General features: G+C 43.9%; 3 protein-coding genes across 5 annotated transcripts in view; 2 read left to right on the top strand and 1 right to left on the bottom strand.

Annotated features, from left to right (window-relative positions):
* LOC133510632 (piezo-type mechanosensitive ion channel component 2) overlaps positions 1 to 6,656 on the bottom strand; it is a 61,615-nt gene extending 54,959 nt beyond the window's left edge. For both annotated transcript variants that reach the window (XM_061838740.1, XM_061838739.1), the window contains exon 1: positions 6,523 to 6,656. In XM_061838740.1, coding sequence (XP_061694724.1) covers positions 6,523 to 6,586 — 64 coding nt within the window. In that variant the 5' untranslated portion in view covers positions 6,587 to 6,656. The remainder of the gene's footprint in view (positions 1 to 6,522) is intronic.
* Positions 6,657 to 10,778: 4,122 nt separating this feature from the next.
* Positions 10,779 to 13,482, top strand: LOC133510521 (cathepsin Z). The gene is made up of 6 exons (XM_061838529.1): positions 10,779 to 10,956; positions 11,999 to 12,162; positions 12,235 to 12,414; positions 12,762 to 12,912; positions 13,002 to 13,167; positions 13,282 to 13,482. Exons 1-6 carry the CDS (start codon positions 10,790 to 10,792, stop codon positions 13,396 to 13,398), a joined length of 945 nt encoding a protein of 314 aa, XP_061694513.1. The 5' UTR covers positions 10,779 to 10,789; the 3' UTR covers positions 13,399 to 13,482.
* A 3,138-nt stretch (positions 13,483 to 16,620) lies between these two features.
* On the top strand, positions 16,621 to 24,734 carry mppe1 (metallophosphoesterase 1). Of its 2 annotated transcripts, XM_061838527.1 has the most exons (9): positions 16,623 to 17,753; positions 17,896 to 18,004; positions 18,317 to 18,420; positions 21,166 to 21,246; positions 21,352 to 21,460; positions 21,530 to 21,592; positions 22,777 to 22,899; positions 22,975 to 23,115; positions 24,021 to 24,734. In XM_061838527.1, the coding sequence occupies exons 1-9, from the start codon at positions 17,488 to 17,490 to the stop codon at positions 24,204 to 24,206; spliced, it is 1,182 nt and encodes a 393-aa protein (XP_061694511.1). In that variant the 5' UTR covers positions 16,623 to 17,487; the 3' UTR covers positions 24,207 to 24,734. The 2 variants fall into 2 exon arrangements, with proteins under 2 accessions (XP_061694510.1, XP_061694511.1); XM_061838526.1 differs by having other exon boundaries at positions 16,621 to 17,753; positions 21,352 to 21,592.
* The last annotated feature ends 582 nt before the right edge of the window (positions 24,735 to 25,316 follow it).

A 25,316-nucleotide genomic window follows, 5' to 3' on the forward strand; every position in this document is an offset into this window, starting at 1 on the left:
AAAAAAAAACCCCTTAGGTACAAATAAAGTTACTCAACGCAACCTCATTAGAGAGCGCATTGATGCTCTACTTGTTGACTTTTGAGAAATATCTGCTGCTGCGAGGATCTTGGCCTCGCCAGGTTTGTAATTCTGTGACTCCAGTCAGAAAAAAATATGCAAAACGTCATTGCGATGTGTGTTTTAGCAGACACGTACTCTATGTGTGTAACAGTATACTGGTGGTAAACAGCTGTGGTGTGTGTTGTACAGTTGTGTACACAAGGACTTGTGGAGTTTCAAAAGAGGTGATGTTAGATGGCCGTCAGGAAGGCAGGAAGGTTTAAAAAAAAAAAAAAAGCGACTACGTAATGAGAGTGGTGGTTATGAGGATGTGCAGTGTGGCAGCGGACGGGAAGGAACTGGCAGGTGTTTGAGTCCCAGAAAACACAAAAACATCTGCTGCGGCCTGTCGTCACTGAGGGGCCCCGACTTCGGTCACTTTTATTACTTGGGTGCAAACACACTTGAAACCGAGGGAACATTCCATTTTCTTTTGGCTTCGGAAAGAAAAAAAAAATCCTTTTCATTTCAAAAATATTTAGACAGTGGTAGATTTTTTTTTTTAAGTTTTTGAATTAAGCCTTCATATCACATCACCACCATGGACTTGAAAATTGACAAAATAAGGATGTGATTGAAGTGTAGACTTTACTACACTTTTTTAGGGTACTCGCATACATTTTATGATGAAGGAATTAGGGGTAAAGGTTTGGGATCAGAACAGTTTATTTAACGACTGTCCCGTGTTGATGGACACCTTGACCTTTGACCCACCCACTTGGTGAGGAATCCTCCACATAGGTTTCTCTGCCTAGAGTAACGTGAGGCATAGTTTGCTTGGCTTCCCGTCTGAAAGTAGAATTAGATTACATTTATTGTACTTCTTGTTCCCAACGGCCGTGGTAGCGCAGTTTTCCCAAATCGCAGTGCGGCGTGGGATTTTGGCCATATCATACATACGACAAGAGCAATGGAGAGTGTGGTAAGGAAGTGAAGAACCTGGTCCAAGCGGGTTGGAACAGCTGTTGGAAGGTGTTCAGTGTCTTATGTGAAAGAAGCGTCTCCGCTAGGATGAACTGCAAAGTTTATAAAACAGTGGTGAGGCCGGCCATGATGTACGGATTAGAGGCGGTGGCACTGAAGAGAAAACAGGAAGCAGAACTGGATGTGGCAGAAATGAAGATGCTGAGGTTCTTGCTCAGAGTTTAGCAGGTTGGATAGGGTTAGAAATGAGCTCATTAGAGGAACAGCCAAAGTTGGATGTTTTGGAGACAAAGTTAGAGAGTGCAAACTTCGATGGTTTGGACATGTCCAGAGTCGAGAGAGTGAGTATGTTGGTAGAAGGATGCTGAGGATGGAGCTCCCAGGCAAAAGGGCGAGAGGAAGACCAAAGAGAAGGTTTATGGATGTGGTGAGGGAAGACAAGAGGGCAGTGGGTGTTACAGAGGAAGATGCACGAGATAGGCTTAGATGGAAAAAGATGACACGCTGTGGCGACCCCTAACGGGACAAGCCGAAAAGAAGAAGAAGATACTACAAGTATTCAAGTCCTGCTACGTTCTCTCGAATTCGATCACAGTATCGGTGCCAGGCCGTAAAAGGAGGGGGCACGCTAAATTTCTGATAATACTTTGTGTTCTATCAAATATTAATTCGCTAATCCATTTCTTGTAGCAAATCATGTAAAAGAGCTTGTTGTTCACATACAAGGATTTAAAATAAAGTGTTAGACACACCACGCCAGACATTGGATGTAAATTCAATAGTATTTACCTTTAGAAGGGTTGCAGGCGGAGAGCGCGAGACACGACTTTTGCTCTACATTTGTAGGTACTCTGAGGTTTCGTTACGTTCCATCGGTTTTACTACAGCTGACTCGGGTTCTCATCCTCGCCGTGACCGCACATGATGGCAAATTTTCAAACAGTTTCAAAATCTCGCCGCGCTCAGCAGCAAACACGGCCCGTCACATTTGCCCATACTACCGGTAGTTGGATGGATTTAAGGTTTAGGGGTAAGAGGTCGCCGTCGGGACGAGTACGACTACTTTGCTTCACGAGTGACATTTTCGTCAAGTCCAGATGGAAAAAAAAGGACCTTCCCTGATGACAGCAACCCGCCGTCTACTATGCTAAACATTCCACTTTACATTTCCTCCCGCTTCCTCTCGGCGAGCGACGGACAGGAGTGCTCGTTTTTTTTTTTTTTTTTGCACTCCCCGAAAGCCATAAATTATTAAAAATGTATGCTTACGATAAAAGGCAGGTCAATTCTCTCACTAGCGAGCCGCATTATTAATTCATGCTGTCAAAACGGCTTTCCGCCAATTAATGGAGGCCCGTGGATATCCTCGCAGCGGCTTCTGGAAATAACGATGCGGTGGTGATGTGCCGGTGCATTCCAACGTGGATTACGATTAAAAAAAAAAAGGACGACGCGGGCTCGGACCGCGGTGGCATCCTCGTGCATTTGCGGCTTCACCACAAAGTGGCTGCTTAAATACTCAAAAGTAAACGCCGCTTCAATGAGGCCGACCGGGGCCACCGCTTGACTACCAACTGGGAGGCGAACGAGCCGCAATGGCGGACGGCAAAGAGCCACACCGAACACGATGTGGCAAAACTCTGGAGTTCAGCTCAGTGAGCGTGTCGAGAATTAGCTCCACGAGTGTGCTTTGCTTTGTTTACGCTAGAAAGGACGGAAGAGGGATGCGACCTAGAAAAATCAATATGACACAAAAAAACGGTGAGTAGTTTTACTTTACTTTGTTTTTTTAAATATTTTAAAAAGGAGAAGTACGGTCGTTTAGATTAACAATGTCATTGAATGGTGTTTGGAGAAGATTTTTTTTTTTTAATCGTCAATTACGAATTTTCATGGGCGCCGCCATCTTGGCGAGTCACATGACCTACGTTCGCGGATGTGAGGTATTACGTGCCCCGACAAAGGCTCGCTTTATGTTGGGAGAACATTATTTATAGCCATAGGTTCAAATCTGTATGGAAGTATTCCTCCATCTTCCCGATCAACCGATACTGCTGTTTCTTCATCAGATGAGGATAAATACGAGAAATCAGCACTGGCCATAATTGTGTCCCAACGTAAGCGAGCCTTTGTTGCAGCACGGTACATGTCACACGTAGGTCATGTGACTCGCCAAAATGGCGGCGCCGATGAAAATTCGTAATTGCCGATAAAAATCTTCTCAAAACACTATTAAATGACAAAGGATTAACCTCAAATTTTTAAAGGTACAGTACATATCACATGACCTATCGGATACATTGTTAATCGAAACTACTGGACTTCCCCTTTATACATTTTGAAAATACATAATGCATACATAGACAATTTCCAGAAAAAAAAATGGAATATCACGGAAAATGATTCCAAAATTAGTTCCATAATTCCATTCAAAAAGTTAAACTTCCATAGATTATAGATTTTTTTTTAGAAAGGGTCCATATAATATTATTATAAAATGCCACAAGATGAGAGTATTTCTTCACAAACTATAAATCTACAAACATCTCTCTGTCGCCCTTTCTTTCCATTACATTGGGAGGCTGAGGAGTTTTATTTTATTTTAGTTTTACTATGCAACAGTTGGAAATTATAAACATGATTTAAAAATTTAAAAAATTAAAAATTTTAAATATTAAGCCTCCTCTGCGCCTCTCCATTGTTTCTACGCTTGTATGTTAATATAACATCACCTGTGCAGTTCAAAATGTTACCATGGCGACAGTACTGTTGTACTATGACCGAAATACAGTACAATAAAATCTTGTTTGTGCATGAATAATTCAGATCACGAAGACGTACGAGGCTTCGGTAAACCCTGAGCTAAATAAACACGCGTCAATCTGCGTACTCCTCGATGGAATTTTTCAACATTAAGGTCAAACCCTGCTGGCAGATTTAAGGCCTGACCTGGCGTGCTTTATTTTTAACGGCCATCATTTCCATCTCAAAAAGTTGCAAAGGTCCTTTCCCCAAAACAACTCCAGGGTGATTGATTTAACTTGTTATAAATAATATGACTGCAGCTGGGTTAAAGGACCAACAACTATTTTGCATGGATAGTATTTAAAACCAATAAGCTCCTCTGCAGATGTCTTTTTTTTTAACTTTACTTCACTCACAGCGACATAAATTAAGGTCTAGACACCATTTTATCCACTTCTTTTGAAGGGATCATTTATTACACGTTCCTAAAGATGCGTTCGTGTGTCTACTGTCAGATCAGTTAATAAAGGTACTTGTAACATTTCTGTTGATAGAAGACATTTTGTTTGTATTTTCTTACATCTTTGGGAGTAATTGATGCGCCAACTGGGCCTATTGTGGATCAAAACGTCGACAAATGCATGTTGGTTTGTTTGATTGTTGCTCTTATGTCAGCTTCAGCATACATAATAAAAGGAGAACTTTTTTTCAAGACAAATCCTCCTTTAAAAACATTGATCGAATTATTTTGATTACTAATAAGTCTTCATTCGAGAATGTAAACGGAAAAGTGGTGAAACCTGTTTTCTCCAACCACAATCTTCCCTCAAGATGTTGCCTTCATAGCTTCTGGGGCAAGACGCCACTTTTCTTTTTATGTTGCATTAAGTTAACTTGGGCGGCACGGTGGGCTCAGTTGGTAAAGCGATGGCCTCACAGTTCGGCGGTCCCGGGTTCAATCCCGGACCCGCCTGCGTGTTCTCCCCATGCTTGCGTGAGTTTCCTCCGGGCACTCCGGTTTCCTCCCATATCCCAAAAACATGCAACATCAATTGGACAATTGACTCCTGCGCTCCCCGCGACCCTCGTGAGGTTAAGCAGCAAAGAAAATCTATACATGGATCAGTTAAGTTGCTATGCGACAGCATCCCTGAGTGTGCCTTACTTAAACAGTTGCGTTTTAGGAACCTGCGGGAAACATGACTGTTATTTACATCGATATGTAATCGATAAGTGGCTTTAAAGGTTTATGTTAAGGTTAATATTTTCTTGGAAGATTGTTGGATTGAAATGTTGCCTTCAGGGCACCTGGGGAAATGGTCAGTTTTCTATTTCCATTGCTATGACTTCAAGATATGTCCATCCATCCATTTTCTTTGCCGCTTATCCTCACGAGGGTCGCGGGGAGTGCCGGAGCCTATCCCAGCTGTCAAGGGGCAGGAGGTTCACCCTCAACTGGTTGCCAGCCAATCGCAGGGCACGTCGAGACAAACAGCCGCACTCACAATCACACCTGGGGGCAATTTAGAGTGTTCAATGAATGTTGCGTGTTTTTGGGATGTGGGAGGAAATCAGAGTGTCCGGAGAAAATCCACACAGGCACGGGGAGAAAATGCAAACTCCACACGGGGGTGGGGGTTTGAACCCGGGTCCTAAGAACTGTGAGGTCAACGCTTCCACCGTGTCCCCTACTTTAAGATACGTGGCTATACAACGTTACAAATTTTACCTGATTTTAAGGAAGATTTAAAATGTTGCCTTTGAGGTCGGTGGGAAATTTTTTACTTTTCTCTTTAAATTGATATGATTCAAGTTAAATAGCTATGTGAAATGCAATTTTCCCAGCAGCCTTAAAGACAACATCCTAGATCTTCCAATCCTGAACTCTCACCTTTCTATTTGTAAACATATTTATATTATTTATGTCATAACCTCGCCAATAACTGTACCACTGTCTGCTCCATTAATTACCCTATGCATATAAATTATAAAATTTTTCTGACTCTTAATGATTGTAAATCTTGGAAAATTACCTTTAGGAAGATTGTGCCCGGGTTAAAATGTGGCATTCAAGGAAGCCAGGAGAAATGCCACATTGACATTTGATATTCCATACACATTCCATTTAATAAACTTAAATAGTTAGTCTAAATGTCATGTCCCCCAGCTGCTTCAAGGACAAACGCTTGAGATGGATTTAGCGAAACTGGCTAAGGGATAGTTTAACTTTTTTTTTAATACATATTGATATAACACAAAATAAACAGTTAAGATTAATGTAATTTTCTCTAGTAGTATTGAAGGCAACATTTTGAGGAAGATTGTGCCTTAGTTAGTTAAAATATCGCTTTCAATGAAGCAAAGAGGAAACAAAAAAGTCACTCTTGAGATGAACTTTATATAAATATGTATATGAGCTAGAGTAAAAGTAACTTTACAAAGGATAATTGAAAAGTTTTTATACTTATATGAATTACGTTGAGTGGCTATGCTTGAAAGTCATTTTTCATGAAATCAGCACTTTAAGTACGCTTTTGCACATCTGTAATTTAAATTTTTTTTTTGGGGGGGGGGGTTTAAGTTGCTTCCAAGTAGCGCTATTATAAACGTCTTATTAGGGGTGTTTAGAGGAAGTAGAGGTTGGGGGTGTGGGGGCGGTGACGTAATCAGTCATCCGTCTCTCCACTCACCAAAAAAGAAGGGAATTTAGAAAATGAATTTAAAATTAAAAAAAAAAAAAAGACAACTCACCGGCTGCGAGGCAAGCGGGCAGCAGCAGCCTGAAGACCAACCCACACACCACCTCAGAGGCCATGGCGCCCCCCGGGCAGCAACAAGAAACTCTTTCTCCTTCTCTCGGTCGTTAGAGTCTCCCTCGCATCCCCTTCCCCACCCCCAACCCCCCCCCCCCAAAAAAAAAAAAAAGTCTCCCAAATCCCGCCTGTCACGAGTGTGCGCTCCTGCCCGTCAGTCGGCCGAGGCCGGACGAGACACCTGAGCGCCGGCTTGTCCGAGGCAGCGAGGGGAGGCCACTTCCCGGCTTCATTATCAGCGCCGTCCACGCCGGGCAGCTCATTGCCGGAACAACAAAAAAAAAAAAAAAAAAAAAAAATTAGCTTCTTCTTTTTGGGAGCTCGCGTCGCGTTCAAGTCATGTCGCCGCTCAGGTGGGCAAACAGCCCGAGTGCGAGGAAAATGTTGCCGAAAAGAAGCAACAAGTTGCCACGGAAGGTGGAACGGAGCTTCTTTGTAGTCGTGTCAAAGTGTAATTGTTACACTTTTGGACACTTCGCGGAGGTCCACGCGCTCTGCTCTCTGCCTCGGGTTGGATGGAACACTTTTGAAACACGCGTGGGCTGCACAAGTCTTATCAGGAAAGCAACTTGTGATTGGCAGCTGCACCTGCCAATCAAAAGGCGTCTTCAAGTTTGTGACCCCACCCTCTCCAAATAGAGGCGGGGCTTCAAGATGAACGATTAGAGCACATCGCGTGTCATGGTTTTTTTTTTCTCACTATTATTTTTATTTTCATAATTGATATTTTAATCCTTCGGTGAGAATGTTCAACAAGTTTTAAAAAATGAATCACCGGTCATTTAAATCCTCCTATTCAAATTTTTAAAAAAAACGATGAGCGTACCTGCTCACGAAAAAGAAAAACTGCCTCCTGTTGGTAAAATACGGGATTACTCCTCATCCACTTTTACAGGACCCCAGTTTAAAAAAATATATAGTAATGTTTGAAATCCAAAAACACGTTCGTACTGACGTCATTAGTAAAATACATAATCATAATCTGTATATGTAACATCACATTTTTAATTTCATAATCTTTAATTGGTCTAAATTATTTTAATATTTCTTAATGAATAATAAATTAATCATTAATCATCATGTTGTCTGTCTCCATGCCCCCTGCGATTGGCTGGCTGGCGATTGGCCGGCAACCAGTTCAGGGTGTACCCTGCCTCCTGCCCGGTGACAGCTGGGATAGGCTCCGGGCACTCAAGTGACCCTTGTGAGGAGAAGCGGCTAAGAAAACGGATGGATGGACATCAGTATTTCCAGTGGATCAAAATCATCTCCAACTCAAGTGGTTATTCGATAGTACATCAACCAAATTTGAGTTCCCGTGACCTTTTCTTTATATTACATTATTCATTAGTTTTTTTGCAAAGCATGATGGGAGTGAGAGGCCTTGCGCATTGGATACAAGACGAGGTTGACGCCGCCGCAACAACATCAGCGCGGGGCTCTGACCCAGACGGACCCTGGGCCGCTATCGCCGAGGCGACCCGATCCGCCCCTCGGCCGCAGCGGTCGATAGCTTCGGGTTGTGATTTAAGGACCGATCCCGTCCGTGATAGATGCCAATGTTGGAGGGGAAGGTTTTGTCTTTGATCCATTATTCATCCCGCGCTTAAGAGCGACTTATTGACCAGCTCCCGGCCCAAATGCACCAGACTGGTTAAAACGTTGACGATGAATCAGCAGCTAATGTGGTTTTGCGTCCTGCCCCATGAGTCTTGGCAGTAGACCCTCTCGCGCAGAGATCCTGCATAGAAGTCCGAACCGTCAATCCATCCATTATGGGAACTGCTTATCCTTACAATTGCAGAATTCCTGTAATGAACACCTCATAGCGCGTGATTAAGAATTCAAGTTTATTTTAGGAAATAAAATCCTACAGGCACGGTGGATCAGCTGGTAAAGTGTTGACTTCAGTTCTGAGGTCCAGGGTTCAATCCCGGCCCCACCTGTGTGGAGTTTGCATGTTCTCCCCGTGCCTGCGTGGGTTTTCTCTAGGATCTCTGGTTTCCTCCCACATCGCAAAAACATCCAACATTAATTGGACACTTTAAATTGCCTGTAGGTGTGATTGTGAGTGTGACTGTTTGTCTCCATGTGCCCTGCGATTGGCTGGTGACCAGTTCAGGGTGTACCTCGCCTCCTGCTCGTTGACAGCTGGGATAGGCTCCAGCACTCCCTCCAACCCTCATTAGGATAAGCGACAAAGAAAATGGATGGATGGATGAAAATCCTACAGAAAAGAGGCATCCAAACATGTAAAAAAAAAAAAAAAAAAAAAAAGCCAAACACAATTTCAAGCAGAGATGCTACAAAAATCACATAGGAACAAAAAAGGTGAGACGTGAACTGGAACCTATTTGACACGAAGATCCTGCAAAAAGCTATAACTGAACAAATAAAAACAGCCCAAGTCCATTTCATGCTGATCCTGCAAACAAACGAAAAGAAATCAGTGTGTAGTTGAGATTTGGACAAATGTCTATTCCAAGCCTCCAGAAAAGCCAGCGTCAGATCACGTGAGTGAGAATCAAACCACACCCTATTTCACGCTGAGATTCTTTAAAAAAAAAAAAAAAATTGGAATATGTGAAGGAGGGGAAAACACAAGCCAATTTCACATGGAGAGCCTGCAAAAAAAGGTGGAATCTGAATGTGTGAAAATCAAACCAAAGACAGTCACATGCATCCATCCACCCATCCATCCATTTTCTTAACCGCTTATCCTCATAAGGGTCACGGGGAGTGCTGGAGCCTATCCCAGCAGTCAACGGGCAGGAGGCGGGGTAGACCCTGTAGTGGTTGCCAGCCAATCGCAGGGCACATGAAGAAAAACAGACGCACTCACGACCACACCTACAGGCAATTTAGAGTGTCGAATTAATGTTGCAATTTTTGGGATGCGGGAGGAAACCGGAGTGGCCGGAGGAAACCCGTGCAAGCACGTGGAGAACATGCAAACTCCACACATGCGGGTCCAGGATTGAACCTGGGACCTCAAAACTGTGATGCCAGCGCTTTACTAGCTGAGCCCACCGTGCTGTCGTCACATGGTGTGGTCAAAAAAAAAAAAAACGTCATAAAAACTTCATACCATGCAAACTAAAGCCCATTTCATACAGATGGTCTGGAAAAAATGCTGAGTACGGTTCTGAGAAACAAACTGAAGCCAATTTCATACAGAGACGCTGTAACTTATATCACATCGGCAAAAGTAGGAGAAGCTAATTTAAAACGTTTTCTAAAAAAAAAGGCATCATCCAAAAAAAATAATTAAGGTCTATTTCACACAGAGATCCTGCAAATTATATAAAAAAAAACACACACAGCAGAGTATATCCACTTGTGTCATTTATGCAGAACCCAGCTTCTTCTTCTCCCACCTCTCTCGCCTTGCAGGATCTCTGTGTGAAAGAGGCTACATGCAGCGTATTGATGCCGCCCAGCACGGGTACGGCGCCGACGTTTCGTTTTCACTTAACGCCGGATAAGGGCGGGACAACGAGAGCGAGAGCTCGCGTTGGATTGACGACGTCGGCCGGGATAATGGCTTCCAAACGCGTGTTTATTGTTGTCATTTTCGATTTTTACAGTCGGATGGAGAGGAGACGCTGCAGCTAATGCACCGGCCGTGCCGTCTGCCCGCCAGCAGGAGCGAGAGAGAGAGAGAAAAAAAAACACATTTCCCATAATTACCTCCTGTCACGCGCTGTATGATTTAGTCCACACAGAAGCATCGAACGCAAAATTCAAAATCGCATTTTGGAAAGTTGGTCATTATCACAATCATCATCATCATTATTGGAAGGAAGTCGATGGCGCAAGTGGAGGGCTCCACCTGGTGAGTGGTGGGTTTCGAATGCACGACTAATTGGATTGCACAATCCTTTACGGTGCAGGACCCCCCCCCCCCCCCCCCCGCATACCACCCCCAATACCACACACACACAGTGTAATGCAATTACAACAGAGAAGCAAGTTTGTCAAGCAAAAGTTTCCTGCTGAGGCTGCAAATGAACTTAATGGACGGCGATGGTTCATCGTGGCGGCTGACAAAAACCTTTAAAACGTCCTCGACCTCTAACACATTGCACGTAAAAATGTTTTTAGCGAGGAAACAAACCGACATTTTTCCACATTTTACCCTTACGTCCTCTTGTTGTTGTCGTGCCCCAGTCGGCCACTAGGGGGCGCCGGATCGCGTTCTGGTGATGTTACAGAACGACTCCAAGATGGCGGCCTCCGTGGCTGGGCTACCGCTGTTATCTTGTTGTTGTTATTGTTGTTTTTTGTTGTTTTTGCCGTTGAAAAGCGCTTTGGAGCTTCTGAATGAACCATGTTACAAGCCCATCAATGATAGCAGGCCACAATTTGTCCGGTGAGTAGATGTCACCGCTTTGTCGTTAATCTTTTTTTGTTGTTGTTGCTGTGTTGCAAAAATACTGCGTCACCAGCGAAACTGGAATCAGCAACAACCTTTACGTAATATTAATTACATATATTTTCTTAAACAATTGTGCGTTCATATGTTAAGTAAAACACAAAATAAAACATTACAACTAACATAAGCAATTAATACGGTAATAAAATAAGAATATCATGTACCAACATGAAGTAATTAAACGTGAAAATAAAAAATGTCGACCCGTAAAATACAAAATAGTTTTAAAATTTAAAAAAAATTCAAATCTTTTAAAAATTAAAGTAATAGAGTAAAACAATTGAACATATATATTTATACAATATGAATATATAGAACAAGTAAGACAGAAATAGATTAAAAAAATACACATACATACAATAAGGTCAAGAAAAATAAAGTACTAAATAAAGTCAAAATAAAATATACACAAAAAACTACAAATTCATCTAACTGCAATGTCAATAACATTTTAATAAAAATGGAGTAATACAAAAACAATATACAGAAAAAGATACAATGATGAAAAATAATACAATAAAAAAAGTTAAAAAGTATAAGAAATAAAATAAAAATATATCATCATGATGTTCAGTATAGGCAGCAGGTGGATCAGCTGGTAAAGCATTGGCCTCACAGTTCTGAGGACCCGGGTTCGATCCCAGCCCCGCCTGTGTGGAGTTTGCATGTTCTCCCCCGTCCCTGCGTGGGTTTCCTCCGGGCACTCCGATTTCCTTCCACATCCCAAAAACATGCAACATTAATTGGACGCTCTAAATTGCCCTTAGGTGTGATTGTGAGTGCGGCGGTTTGTCTCAATGTGCCCTGCGATTGGCTGGCAACCAGTTCAGGGTGTACCACGCCTCCTGCCCGTTGATAGCTGGGATAGGCTTCAGCACTCACCGCGGCCTGATGAAGATAAGCGGCTATGAAAATGGATGGATGGGTTTCTCTTTCATACAGTACTTAATTAATACAAACAATACGTCTTTTACTGCAGGACACGCCCTCGGCCCCACGAGTACATGAACGTGTCAGACCTTCCCCGCTCGTGGGACTGGAGGAACGTGGACGGGCAGAATTACGTGAGCGTCACCAGAAACCAGCACATCCCGCAGTATTGCGGCTCCTGTTGGGCCATGGGAGCCACCAGCGCCCTGGCCGGTAACCGTGGCGATGACGGGGCCCGTACCGGGGCGAGACCACGGTGCTAACTTCTTGTCCCCGTCGCCCTAGACCGCATCAACGTCAGGCGAGGAGGAGCGTGGCCGCCTGCGTACCTGTCGGTGCAAAACGTCATCGACTGCGGTCGGGCGGGGTCGTGTTACGGCGGCGACGACCTGGCGGTGTACGCGTACGCGCACGAGAGCGGCATCCCCGACGAGACCTGCAACAACTACCAAGCCAAAAACCAAAGTAAGACGCACGACACAAGCACAGATTGTGCAAACTTGGCGCTAGGCAGACTTCAAAATCTAAATTAAAAATAAAAATTTAAAGCCGCACGATTTGGAGTCGAACCAGAATATTTTGGGGGAGAGTGACCAGTTCGGTTCAGCTTTTTCTTTGTCTTTTTCCATATTCTTTTGAGCTATACCAAGAGAATAAACTCGAAACTTCTTTGTTTACTTTCAACGCTGGTTACCTTCTTTTTACACTTGAAGTGACAGTCATGCTGAGTCTCGCTGTAACTCCTGCGATGGCCAATGGGGGGCGTTCTGCACCTAGTTTTCCTTCAGGCTTTGTTTCGTGTCCACCCGCAGAGTGCGAGCTGTTCAACCAGTGCGGCTCGTGCGCCTCCGCGGCGTCGTGCGACGTGGTGAGGAACTACACCATGTGGAAAGTGGACGATTACGGCAGGGTGTCCGGCAGAGACCGCATGAAAGCTGAGATTTACACCAACGGGCCCATCAGGTGACAAAATGGGCCATGATGACGACTTACCTCTAACCCCCACAAGGGGGAGACAAACGGAATGTTTTGTTTTGTTGTGTTTTTCTCAGTTGCTCCCTGATGGCCACCAAGGGGCTGGAGGTGTATTCCGGGGGCATCTTTTCAGAGTTCCACCCCCTTTCGCTGTCCAATCACATCGTGTCCGTTGCCGGTTGGGGAGTTGCGGACGACGGCACCGAGTTCTGGATCGTCAGGAACTCCTGGGGAGAGTTTTGGGTTGGTTTAACGCGCGATTTCCAACATTTGGACCTGATTTGATTTGTTCTAGGCATAATTGCGATTTAACTTCCTGTATGTGTTTTTTTTTTTTTTTTTTTTTTTTTTTTCCAGGGAGAACACGGCTGGGCCCGAATCGTCACCAGTTCCTTTAAAGGCGGCAAAGGCAACTGGTTTAACTTGGGGATCGAGAAACGTTGCGCATATGGCGATCCTATTGTTATCACTTGAGATGATTGACTACAGGGTTGGGTAATAAAAAAAATACTGCGACTCGCAGCAATCCCGGTAATAAAGCTTCCACTCCGCTCGTGATTTACAGCCCATTCGCTTTCTTCTGCCACCATTTTGCGTGCGGCAATGTTTGACAGAACCCGGGGAAAAAAAAAACTTCTTTTGGAATGCAGCGGTGCCTTGAAATAGAGAAATGACGACTTTTTCACGACTTGATATGTCGCCCGGGCGATTTTGACTTGTGAAAGAAAAAATGCAAAAAATGTTTCAGATGAATATTACTGGTTTAAATCAAGTTTTAGTCGTTTTTTTTTTTTTTTTTTTTTTGCTCAGCACTTTTCCTTGCAGCCATTAAACTGGAAATGTGCTCAGAAATGTCAAAAGCGGAGTTTCCCCACCCTAGCCTTTTTTTTTTTTTTTTTTTTAGCAGCTCAAACATTCCTATTACAATATTCCCTATTATAATGGAGAGGGGGAATAAAATGGTGAAGCAGCGCATTGACGTTGCGGCACGATAATAACAAAGACGCTTTTTGAGGCACTCGAAATGCCGGTTTTCTGTTCCCCCGCACACGTAAACAGCGACTTGGTGTTGCGGCTGGAGCGCTGCGAGGCCGAACATCTGGAGGCGAGCGGGGCCTCCGCCCACATTTTTGCCTTTCGCTCTCGAGGCCGCCGTGTCGTCGCCACGGCAACTCACCGCTATGCTGTTTCGATACGTTTGAACTGTTTTAAGTAAACAACACGTGTCCAGCATTGGAACCACGCTGAATGCAAAATAAAAACATCAAAAGGGCTCATTTTAAAGCCTGCAAACACGGGTTTGTTCATTAAATGCGACAATAAGAAACACATGGACAAACAAGTGTCCGCGTTCACATTTATGGACGAATGAGAGTATTTATGCATAATTTGGGAGTGTGGGAAGAAGATGGGAGTATCTGGGGTAAAAACACACACACACACACGCAAGGTCAAGGACAACATCCAGCTACTCAGAGTTTGAGACATTTTATTATGGAGAAAACAGGAAGGTGTTTTCATCACAAAAATGTCAAGTAGTGGTATTTAATAGATGGTCATTTGACCCAAAAGTTGGTCGGGTGAGTGCCATCATTGGAACGAAAAACTGGTCGTATACAAACAAAACAAAAACAAAAAAAGTTACAGGATCAAACATCCGTCCATCCATTTTCGTTGCCGCTTATCCTCACGGAGGTCGCAGGGAGTGCTGGAGTATATCCCAGCTGTCAACAGGCAGGATGCGACAGTACACCCTGAACTGGTCGCCAGCCAATCGCAGGGCACATCGAGACAAACAGCCACACTCACAATCACACCTATTTTTGGGATGTGGGAGGAAACCGGAGTGCCCGGAGAAAACCCACGCAGGCACGGGGAGGACACGCAAACTCCACACACGCGGGGCCGGGATCGAACCCGCGTCCTCAGAGCTGTGAGTCCAACGCTTTACCAGCCGATCCACCGTGCCGCCCAGGGACAACATGCAAAATGAAATTCAAAACCAGGACCTGAGAACTTTTATGTGAGACTTGAAACTACATTATATCAACGTTAATCAAAGAGTGGGCGTCATGACAACCGTGTGGGGAAAATTGTTTATCTTTCAATGACGTCGCACACTTCACTTGCAACGCAAACAGAGATTGGTATCACGTTCCCGTCCAACAATCACATGACAGGAATGAGCCTCATCTCGTGATCCGATAGCAGGATTCCTTATTGCTATCGCTGGGGTGGGAAAGAGAAGCGGCAGTAAAACAGGCCAAAATGCAGGAGTTTGAAGGCGGGGGAAGACCAAACACTAGTTGCAAACTGGCTGTGGTTTGACCAAATTTGATAGTGTAGAAAGTAGTCTTTAGTCAAGATGATGACACATTACACTCAGTTTTTTTATGGAGGTGGCCAATCGAGTTTGCATGGGTGGGGCCTTCCACATTACTGCAGTCCAAATGAAGAATGCCGTAGAACCTGCCGACTTCGTTTTCAATCTTAGCGTTAAAGAGGCTCAGATACTTCCTCCGACGGTGAAAAATTGCCTTCGTTTTCCAATATTCTGGCCTGTATTGCTGTATTTTGGCTGCCAAATGGCCGAATTGAGGACCAGAATGTGGGAGGCCAAAACCGGTTTGCAAGCAAGAGGCCGACGCGCACAAGCAGCTCACGCGGAATCTTAATTCCATTAATCCGATTTTGCCCCGTCTGCCACAACGAGCGCGGGACAAAACGAAACTCAGTCATTGATTTAGCAAAACGTACTTCAGACTGGACTTTTGATTTATGACCCTTGACCTCCAGTCTTGCTTTGACAGCTTTATGACTTTGACTTTTGACTTTTACATGGTTCGTTTTGAGCAGTTGACATCGTTATGGCCCGCTTGAACACCTTCAAAACAACAAAAACAATACTTCAAAAGGGTCGTCAGCAGCCACCCGGTACTTCAAATGCTTATTAATCAATAAAATTGCTACATTAAAGGCTTATAAAACATGTATAACGGGCTATACCATTAGTACTTGGTTACGTGAGGTCACATGGTACACTTATGGAAAAAGGTCAAGCAAGGGTCACGCATGAACATGTGACATGTTTGCTTAGGAAACAATGGGCTCGACAAAGGGGCAGTGGGAGGAGTCAAGCAGCTTTTATCCGAAAAGTATTTTGTAAAATCTCCTCGGAGGTCTTTGAAATAGCGCTCCACATATCCCGTCGACCGATGAAAGAACATTTTTACGTCACACATGCTCCACAGTAAAAAAAAAAAAAAAAAAATCTGTCAACGGGGAGAACTCAACTGGAAATTGTTGTGTAAATTCATGACTGCATTACAGCATTAAAACACTTAAAAACAGTATTTACCAACAGAAATGGGGGAACAAGAAAATATAGACTTTTATTTTCTTAAACACCACCCAAGAAAACACTTTGGTGTTTTACTGTTAGTCGCAGAGTTCTGTCTTGCAATAATATATTTATATAGCAGACTTAAAAAAAGGTTATGCAATATTTTGTCATATAAATGCTATAATATGATCAGCCAATCAAACTTGAAAGCTGCGATTCTGTCTCGAGAAAAGCTCGTTACTTCCGTAAAAATGGAAGACATTTTTTTTTAATCCAATTAAAGTGTTTGTTCTTTCTCTACCAGATTGTTAACATGTTTCAATTGAAACATTCCTTGATTATTTGAGTTTAAAAATAAAAAATACATATCTGGTTCGGGTTGTGAAATGTCTTAATTTTGGTTTACGATGCAATGACTGTCTTTAAAACTTTGCTTTTTCTATGCTTTTGGCCACATCAGGAAAAATAAATTTGGATAGTTGTAACTCAGATTTTGCATCATTCCACATAATGCATGAAGCAACATATCAACTAGAGACATATTTACATGATTTTTTTTTTTTTTTTTGCGAAAAACTGAGCCTTTCAGGGATGCCCCATTTGTTCCCCTTCATGACAGTCATCTGTTTCCGTTTGACCTATTCACCAGTGGGATGTTCTGAACAGATGTTTTATTTTAAGCTTTTGTTTGGCTCTGTCCCACCTTTTTTTTTTTTTTTTTTTTTTTTGGAACTGTAGGCATCCAAGTCAAAATTGGAGAATATTTGCACACACACAAAAAGCACAATAACCTTTGTCAGTTTGAACATTAAATATCTTAAATTAGATATAGGTTGAAAAGGATTTGCAAAATCACCGTATTACCTTTTTTTATGCACGGCTCACTCACCCAGAGTCATCGGATTAACTTTGTCCGATGCAAAATCAGTTTTCCTTCTATCTTTTTAGCCACACAGCCCACTTCCCTTTGCACGCTCTTATTTTGCGGCCCGAGCGGAAGCGCGTCGTCAAGCGCGAGCTTGGCTCGACGCTCGTCAGCTGAGCTCGACAGACTGCGCGTCTCCTCGCGCTCCGCTTTTGTTTTTCCTCCCAACTTGACCCGACATCTTCTTCCGCCGCCATCATGGGCCACCACGTCGGGCCCGGGCCGTGAGGGAAGACGGGGAGGAGGAGGAGAAGATGCCTGATGGGTCGCTCCATCACGTCGTGAGGGGAGCGCGATGCCCAGGTTCGGCGTCAGGTGGCTGCTCGCCGCCTTGCTGCCGCTGCTGCTCGGCGGGGCCTTCTTCTTCTGCGAGTATCTCATCTACTTCCCCGTCATCCTCAAGTGCGAATGGCCACGGGTGCGGGAGCTGGCGCGCGGCGGCGGCGGGGGGGAGGCCGTCGACGGCCGGCCGCCGGACTCGCCGCCGGTCCGCGCCATGGTTCTGTCCGACACGCACCTGCTGGGGGCCGTCGGCGGCCACTGGTTCGACAAGCTGAGGAGGTAAATTCCGGGGGGGTGGTGGTGGCGTGGGGGAGGATAGACAAGAACCTTGTTTCCTCCCCCTCCTCTTTCTTCTCTGATTGATTGACATCATAATAAGCGAGGGGTGCGGTGGGGGGGGGGGGCGTGTGTGCGTGCGCAGGGAATGGCAGATGGAGCGCGCTTTCCAGACCGCGCTGTGGCTCCTCAGGCCCGAGGTGGTCTTCATCCTGGGGGACATCTTCGACGAGGGCAAGTGGAGCTCACACAAGGTCAGGCGAACAAATCAAAACAATGGGGGTGGGGGGTGGGGGGGGGGTGACACGGACTACACTATACGTACTTGCTAACAATACAGTAATTACATGAGTTCTAAGTGGAAAGAATGAGGGGTCTATTCGAAGTGCTATTAATTGAAAATATGGCGTCTATTGAAGAAATTATAGTGTATTTTTTTGCCCTTCCTCTAGCAGATGGCAGAAATATTCACTAAGCCCTTTTCCCCCCCTCTGTATAAGGAATCCAGAAAAGTCTTTTAAAATGCAATGTTGACAGTTGGTAAGTGTGCGATCTTGTCCGTGCAGAATTGGGAGGACGACGTGCGGCGCTTCCACAGGATGTTTCGACACTCGGGCGACACCGAGCTGGTGGTCCTGGTCGGGAATCACGACATCGGCTTCCATTACGAGTGAGGACTTTTTCTTCTTCTTCTTTCGGCTCGTCCCGTCATCTTTTTCCATCTAAGCCTATTTCGTGCATCTTCCTCTCTTACAGCCACTGTCCTCGTGTCTTCCCTCACCACATCCATAAACCTTCTCTTTGGTCTTCCTCTCGCTCTTTTGCCTGGACCCTTCCACCAATACACTCACTCTCTCGCCTCTGAACATGTCCAAACCATCGAAGGCTGCTCTCTCTAACCCTGTCTCCAAAACATCCAACTTTGGCTGTTCCTCTAATGAGCTCATTTGTAATCCTATCCAACCTGTTCACTACGAACGAGAACCTCAACATCTTCATTTCTGCCACCTCCAGTTCAGCTTCCTGTTGTTTCTTCAGTGCCACCGTCCATCTCTAATCCGTACATCATGGCCGGCCTCACCGCCGTTTTATAATCTTTGCCCTTCATCCTAGCAGAAACTCTTCTGTCACATAAGAGTGAGAACACACTTTGCTGATTGCGACTTCTTGATAAAATCCGGACTTTGAACGGATGTTTACTGTACTTGACAGACATAAGCTGATTATTTCTTATTCAAGCTGCCTTTCAAGTCCACCAAACGGTAAAAAGCCATTTTTCGTATGAAGTATCTTCAAGGCATACTTGAGTAAAACGTACATGCATCTTAACAGAAAAGAACTGTGTTGGAACTTTCTGTACTTACTTTTCTTTTGTTGTTTAATATAGTCAATAATGGAAATTACAGCATTTAAATTATTTATTATTTATAATGATCCATCCAGCCATTTTCTCAGCTGCCTATCCTCACAAGGGTCGCAAGGAGTGCTGGAGCCCATCCTAGCTGTCAACGGGCAGGAGGCGGGGTACACGCTGGACTGGTTGCCAGCCAATCGCCGGGCACATCGAGACAAACAGCCGCACTCACAATCACACCGAGGGGCAATTCAGAGTGTCCAATTAATGGTGCATGTTTTTGGGATGTGGGAGGAAACCGGAGCGCCCGGAGAAAACCCCCGAAGGCACGGGGAGAAAATGCAAACTCCACACAGATCAAACCCGGGACCTCAGAACTATGAAACCAACGCTTTCCAGCTGAGCCACCATGCCGCATATTTACAATTATTTATTATTTAATTTCTTTAGCTTGAATTCAATTATTTGTGGACTTCAGTAGTGTAGTGAAACGATTCACGTTGGCTGGGAGAGGAAAAAAAACTTCCTGATTACCTGTTCCTCAATTTCATTATCAGTATTTCCACACGACTGCATGACTACACACAGGACTGTTAAAATGTATCCAAGTACAGTAGCAAAGTATTAGCACTTTGTTACTCTTCAAGACTGCTAAAACAGAAACAAAAAAGTAAAGCCAAAATTTGCTGACATTTTATAATTAGTTCCAGCTCTCCCTCCAACAAAATCGTATTTTTCAGTAAAATCATAAATAATATTGTACATACTTAAAAAACACACACACGGACATGATGAAACGTAATGGAAAGAATAAAACGTGTATTGGCGCCTTTTTGCCTCAGTTCAGTGGGCATGGCGCTACTCCTGGTGTGCGCGGCTTCGCCACATGGAGGCGGTACAATACAGACATACGGATAAACATGCAGCCAATCAAAATACACCAAGAGGAACCGATGGTCGTTTGCAGAGGATAAAGAATATATGCGTGTCTCATTGCATCGATATACTGTACTCCATTAATCGTAATTAAAAATGGTAACCACGGTAAAATAAAACTTAAAATTATTCATCCTCTGATGACGGTACAGGAAATTATTTGTTACCAGAGCAATACTGTCACCTAGTGGACTTTTAGAGCTATTGTCAGAGTTATATGTGTCAAAATATACACTAAGTTAAGCTCTAAAATCAGGTAAAATTACTCACATTTAACAGACATAATATAGAGTGAACAGTTTGAAACAGTGTTCATGTTAGCATAGCATGCTAACTAAACTCCACGTCATCTACAAGAGTGGCAACATTTCAGCCTTTCTGCTTATTTATCACCACATTTTCACTTTGGTGGTGCCATCACACACATCCAAAAAAAAGTCCAAGAAAAAGTAAAACGCGCTTGTGAACAGGTTGAGCCAGTTAGTGAGGAGCAGCCAGCCAAACACGCGCAAAAAACAAACAACGAAAAAAACAAAAACGGGAAATAGCCGGATGTGAAATTGCTGAGGAAGCGCAGTCGTGACAAACTGCAGACCTTTTTTCTTTCCCTAACTTGCTATTTTACACCAATGTCGACATGCCTTTTATTTTTGTGATGTCGAAAATGAGATGGATAAAAAAAAAAAAAAAAAACATTTGGTTATTAAATTTACCTATATAATTGCGATAAGGTGACCAGACCCATGTCATTATGGAACCCTTTTTGTTCAGACTGATGTTAAATGCTGGTCTGAACACAACTGGCACCAATTCAAGTATCTCGAAAGAGCTCCAAACAAAGTTCTGCTGTCCCAGTAGGCTTCACCCCCCCCCCCCCAAAAAAAAAAAAAGTTTAACCTTGGATTTGAGAGTGAACTTTTATTGCTTGATTGAATGACACTGCAGTCATCTCGCTGGCCTCCCTTCCCGGCGGTCTCGTCGTCTTTTCGCCATTTTTGGAGGGACGTCCATCTTTCCGGAAACGTCACCCTGACTGTTGCGCCGTATTTTCTCCGCCCGACAGGGCGTGCGACCAACTCATCAATGAATTTTGCCGATTCACTTGCTTTTGTCGCCCCGCCGCAGGATGGACTGGTTCAAGCTGCAGCGCTTCGAGAAGGTCTTCAACGCCTCTTCCACCAGGATCGTCACCAAAAACGGAATCAAGTGAGCAGTTTATCCTGACTTTTTTTTTTTTTTTTTTTTTTTTTGACTGCACAAAATGCTCGGACAGGCTGCCCCAATGCCGGTTTGTGTCGGTTTTCTGTTCAGCTTCTTGCTGGTGAACAGCGTGGCGCTGCACGGCGACGGCTGCCCCATCTGCCAGTCCGTGGAGAAGGAGCTCTTCAGACTCTCCAGGGGACTCAACTGTTCTCTGCAGGCGAGTCGGCGGCACGCGCGTGCGCACAACACCGAAGAAAAGCCGCAAAGCAAACTCGTGTTTTTACAGAGTTCTGGGGACGACTGCGAGGGAACGCAGATGTACCCGCCCACACCTCCCATCATGTTACAGGTGAGCTCAGTAACACTCCACCTCGAGACAATAAAGGAAAGCCAAGCAGTCCTTGAAACTAATGTATTTTGTTAACAGCAATTTCGATTCACTATCTTGAATGAGAGGCGGCACGGTGGGGCAGCGTTTGCCTCACAGTTCTGAGGACCCGGGTTCAATCCCGGCCCCACCTGTGTGGAGTCTGCATGTTCTCCTGCGTGGGTTTTCTCCAGGCACTCCGGTTTCCTCCCACATCCCAAAAACATGCAACATTAAATGGACACCCTAAATTGCCCATAGGTGCGGCTGTTTGTGTCCTGCGATTGGCTGGCAACCAGTCCAGGGTGTAACCCGCCTCCTGCCCATTGACAGCTGGGATAGGCTCCAGCACTCCCGTGACCCTCGTGAGGATAAGCGTTCTCAGAAGATGGATTGATGGATGGTATATTCAAAAGTGATGTGTACACAAAACACAAAAAGGCACATAAATCACCACAAGTACATAAAATGAAATCTGAGAGAAGTACAAAAAAGGTACACACTAAAAACAAAACAAAAAATTACATGATGTACAAAAAAGTCCAACCTGGTCCATAAAACATGTACAAACAAAAATGTATGTAAATCAGTCAAAAGATACATGAAATAAAAAACAAGAATAGGTATAGAAATGATGGATGGGGAGACACGGTGGGCTAAGCTGGTAAAGCGTTAGGCTCACAGTTCTGAGGACCCGGGTTGGATCCCGGCCCCGCCTGTGTGGAGTTTGCACATTCTCCATCGTGCCTGCGTGGCTTTTCTCCGGACACTCCGGTTTCCTCCCACATCCCCAAAAAACATCCAACATGACTTGGGCACTCCAAATTGCCCATAGGTGTGACTGTTTGTCTCGATGTGCCCTGCGATTGGCTGGCAACCAGTTCAGGGTGTACCCCGCCTGCTGCCCGTTGACAGCTGGGATAGGCTCCAGTACTCCTTGTGACCCTTGGGAGGATAAGCGGCAAAGAAGATGGATGGATATCTTGAATGAATCCAAATTGTGCGTGAAAATAAAAAAAAAATTCAGTGAACTATTTTCCAAGCTGCACCAAACTTTTTTTTTTTTTTTTCTTGAGGGCCGCTACTGTTGTTTTTGCTAAAAATCGAGCATTGCAGGAGCGTTGACGATGTTGATGATGATGATGATGATGCGGTTGCCTCTCTAGCACTACCCGCTGTACCGAGTGAGCGATGCGGCGTGCACGGGGACTGACGCCGCGCCGGCCGGACAGCGACACCTTCTGTTCAGGGAGAAGTACGACGTGCTGTCCAAGGAGGCCTCCCAGAGGGTGAGGAGCACTTGAACGTTTTCAGTCCAATGACGCTCATGTTGTTGTTGTTGTTTTTGTCTCGGGTGTCCTCAGCTGCTGCAGTGGTTCAAGCCCCGCCTCATCCTGAGCGGACACACCCACAGCGGCTGCGAGGTCCTCCACGACAACAAGTACCCAGAGGTCAGCGTGCCGTCCTTCAGCTGGAGGAACCGAAACAATCCCAGCTTCATCCTGGTGGGTTGCCCCCGCGATCGCTGTCGTCGTCGAGTTCAGTGCGTGTACCCCACACCGCATTTAATTATGTATTTACTATTATTATTTTTTGCTTTAGTTTCAGGAGAAAAAAAAAGACATTTAATGTTGAAATTCCACTGACAAGCACGTAACGCATTCACTACCATTAACAGCTTTTATTTATTTATTTAGAAAATCAGGAAAAAAAATACTTTAAAAATGTAAGGCCGGTTAACAATTATTTCAAATTTAACATTTTTGATTTCAAATAGTGGTATAGATTTTTATTACTACTAAAATAAAATGTATTGTAATGATCATTTCATTTTTCAGTCAATTCTATTTCAACTTTTTAAATATTTAAATTGGAAAACTCTTGCTTTTGTGTTTTAGTTGATTCAATTAACTCGAGCATTTCAAATCTTTAGTTTTTTTGTTTGTTTATGCAAGTCAGAGTGTATGGAGAACTTAAGACTCTTACCCCCCCCCGTCTCCATGTCACTAAATGATCCATTGGAAACGGCAGACGCCAGCACGGGGGGACCCTCCATCGAGTCCTTGACAATTCAATCCAATCCAATGTTTAGTATTTCTCTTTATTGAAGAAAAACATTGCCGTCGTTCATTTTATAATCAATACGTGTACCCAACATGCATTGCGGCCAAGGAAGTTGACTTAACAGCAAGTGATGTGGGTTGCTACATTTGCAACGAACAATATTCAACATATTCAATCATTAAGATCAACAAATTAAACCTTTTTTTGTCGATTGTAAAACAAGTAGGAGGACGTACGGGTACCTTTTTTTTTTGTTTCACCCATTTGATTACACCTCAACCATTCCTCTAAATGGTGCATTTTGTTGTCGTCCCCCTCCCCCCCCCCAAAAAAAAAAAAAAAAAAGGCATCCGTGTCACCGGCCAGCTACGCGCTGTCCAAGTGTTTCTTACCGGAGGAGAGCACCGTCATCGGCGTGTACTGCTCGGCCGGGGCCTGCCTGATGCTGCTGGTCCTGGCCCACTGCTTGTGGATGAAGGGCCTGCTGCAGTGCCTCAGCCTCTGCCTGCTGGGGAAGCACAAGCCTCTGTGAAACGACCGCATCCACACACGAGGCACAGACTCCAGACACCCTGATGGGTTTGTTTTATCCCAATATTTCACAAACCTGTTAAGTCCTTTTAACAACTTGAGTGAAACGTGATTATTTATGAAGTGGTGAGAGTAGCTTGTGATCTCCCCCACACACAAAATAAACATGGGTCCGTTTTCTCCTGCACGTGAGTTTGCTTCCGCCAAGAATCCAGGATGACCCAATTCCACTAAACAAGCCACCACTGACATTCAGGCACTTTGCCTTTTTTTTTTTTTGACACCCAGAAATAAGTTTATTACTATTAAATGTCAATTTTAAGTGTCAAGACGTGCCATGTGATTCACTGTGAATTCCGAACACATTGCTCATCTCACGTTTTTGTGTTATTGAAGGGTTCTTCTGATCACGCAGGTCGTTTTTTTTTTTTTGTGGGTCACCTTCCGTGCCAAATATTTTGACAGATTTTGTGAAGTTGACATTTGTACATCAATTGTGCGTTAATAAATCATCTTTGTGACACCGGCATGGAGTTCTATGACATGAACTCTTTTCAATCATCCAGTAAAATGTAATTTACTGTTTCAACGAATTTTGCATCGTCAGTCTTCTAAACCCGTGATGAAAGTAATTTGTAAAAATAGAACACAATTTAGCATCCTTAAACATAATGTAATTATCAATTTCAAGGGACAATAAGCTAACCTTTTTTTTTTTTTTTAAATACGAAACCAAACTGTAAACAAAAAGCTTAAAGACATTTTTGTGGAACATTTTAAAAAAAGTTTAGTGTCTTCAAAGTAAAGTTTTTGTATCTTCTAGGAATAATACACATTTTTGTAAACTTCAAAGAACCATTTTTTTCCCTTAAATATCAAATAAGTGAGCATTTTTAAGGACCCTCATGACAATAAGTTAACCTTTTCTAAATATGAAACCAAATTGTAAACAAAACGCCTAAAGTGAGACTAACAATTTTTTTGTGGAGCATTTTTAAAACAGTTTAGTGTCTTCAAAGTAGACTATGTATCTTCTAGGAACAATACACATTTTTGTAAACTTCAAAGAACCATTTTTTTTCCCCCTAAATATCAAATAATTTTGCATTTT

This window comes from Syngnathoides biaculeatus, chromosome 13 (assembly GCF_019802595.1).
Source record: "Syngnathoides biaculeatus isolate LvHL_M chromosome 13, ASM1980259v1, whole genome shotgun sequence".
NCBI lineage: Eukaryota > Metazoa > Chordata > Actinopteri > Syngnathiformes > Syngnathidae > Syngnathoides > Syngnathoides biaculeatus.

What these genes read in the sequence shown, in the direction of transcription:
- mppe1 (XM_061838526.1), top strand. Translation starts at nt 17,488, where the DNA reads ATGCCCAGGTTCGGCGTCAGGTGGCTGCTCGCCGCCTTGCTGCCGCTG. An exon ending in GTCACCAAAAACGGAATCAA is followed by an intron (nt 21,247 to 21,351) that starts GTGAGCAGTTTA and finishes TTTTCTGTTCAG; the next exon opens with CTTCTTGCTGGTGAACAGCG. An exon ending in CCAAGGAGGCCTCCCAGAGG is followed by an intron (nt 22,900 to 22,974) that starts GTGAGGAGCACT and finishes GGGTGTCCTCAG; the next exon opens with CTGCTGCAGTGGTTCAAGCC.
- LOC133510521 (XM_061838529.1), top strand. Translation starts at nt 10,790, where the DNA reads ATGTTACAGAACGACTCCAAGATGGCGGCCTCCGTGGCTGGGCTACCG. An exon ending in AGCAGGCCACAATTTGTCCG is followed by an intron (nt 10,957 to 11,998) that starts GTGAGTAGATGT and finishes CTTTTACTGCAG; the next exon opens with GACACGCCCTCGGCCCCACG. An exon ending in TACACCAACGGGCCCATCAG is followed by an intron (nt 12,913 to 13,001) that starts GTGACAAAATGG and finishes TGTTTTTCTCAG; the next exon opens with TTGCTCCCTGATGGCCACCA.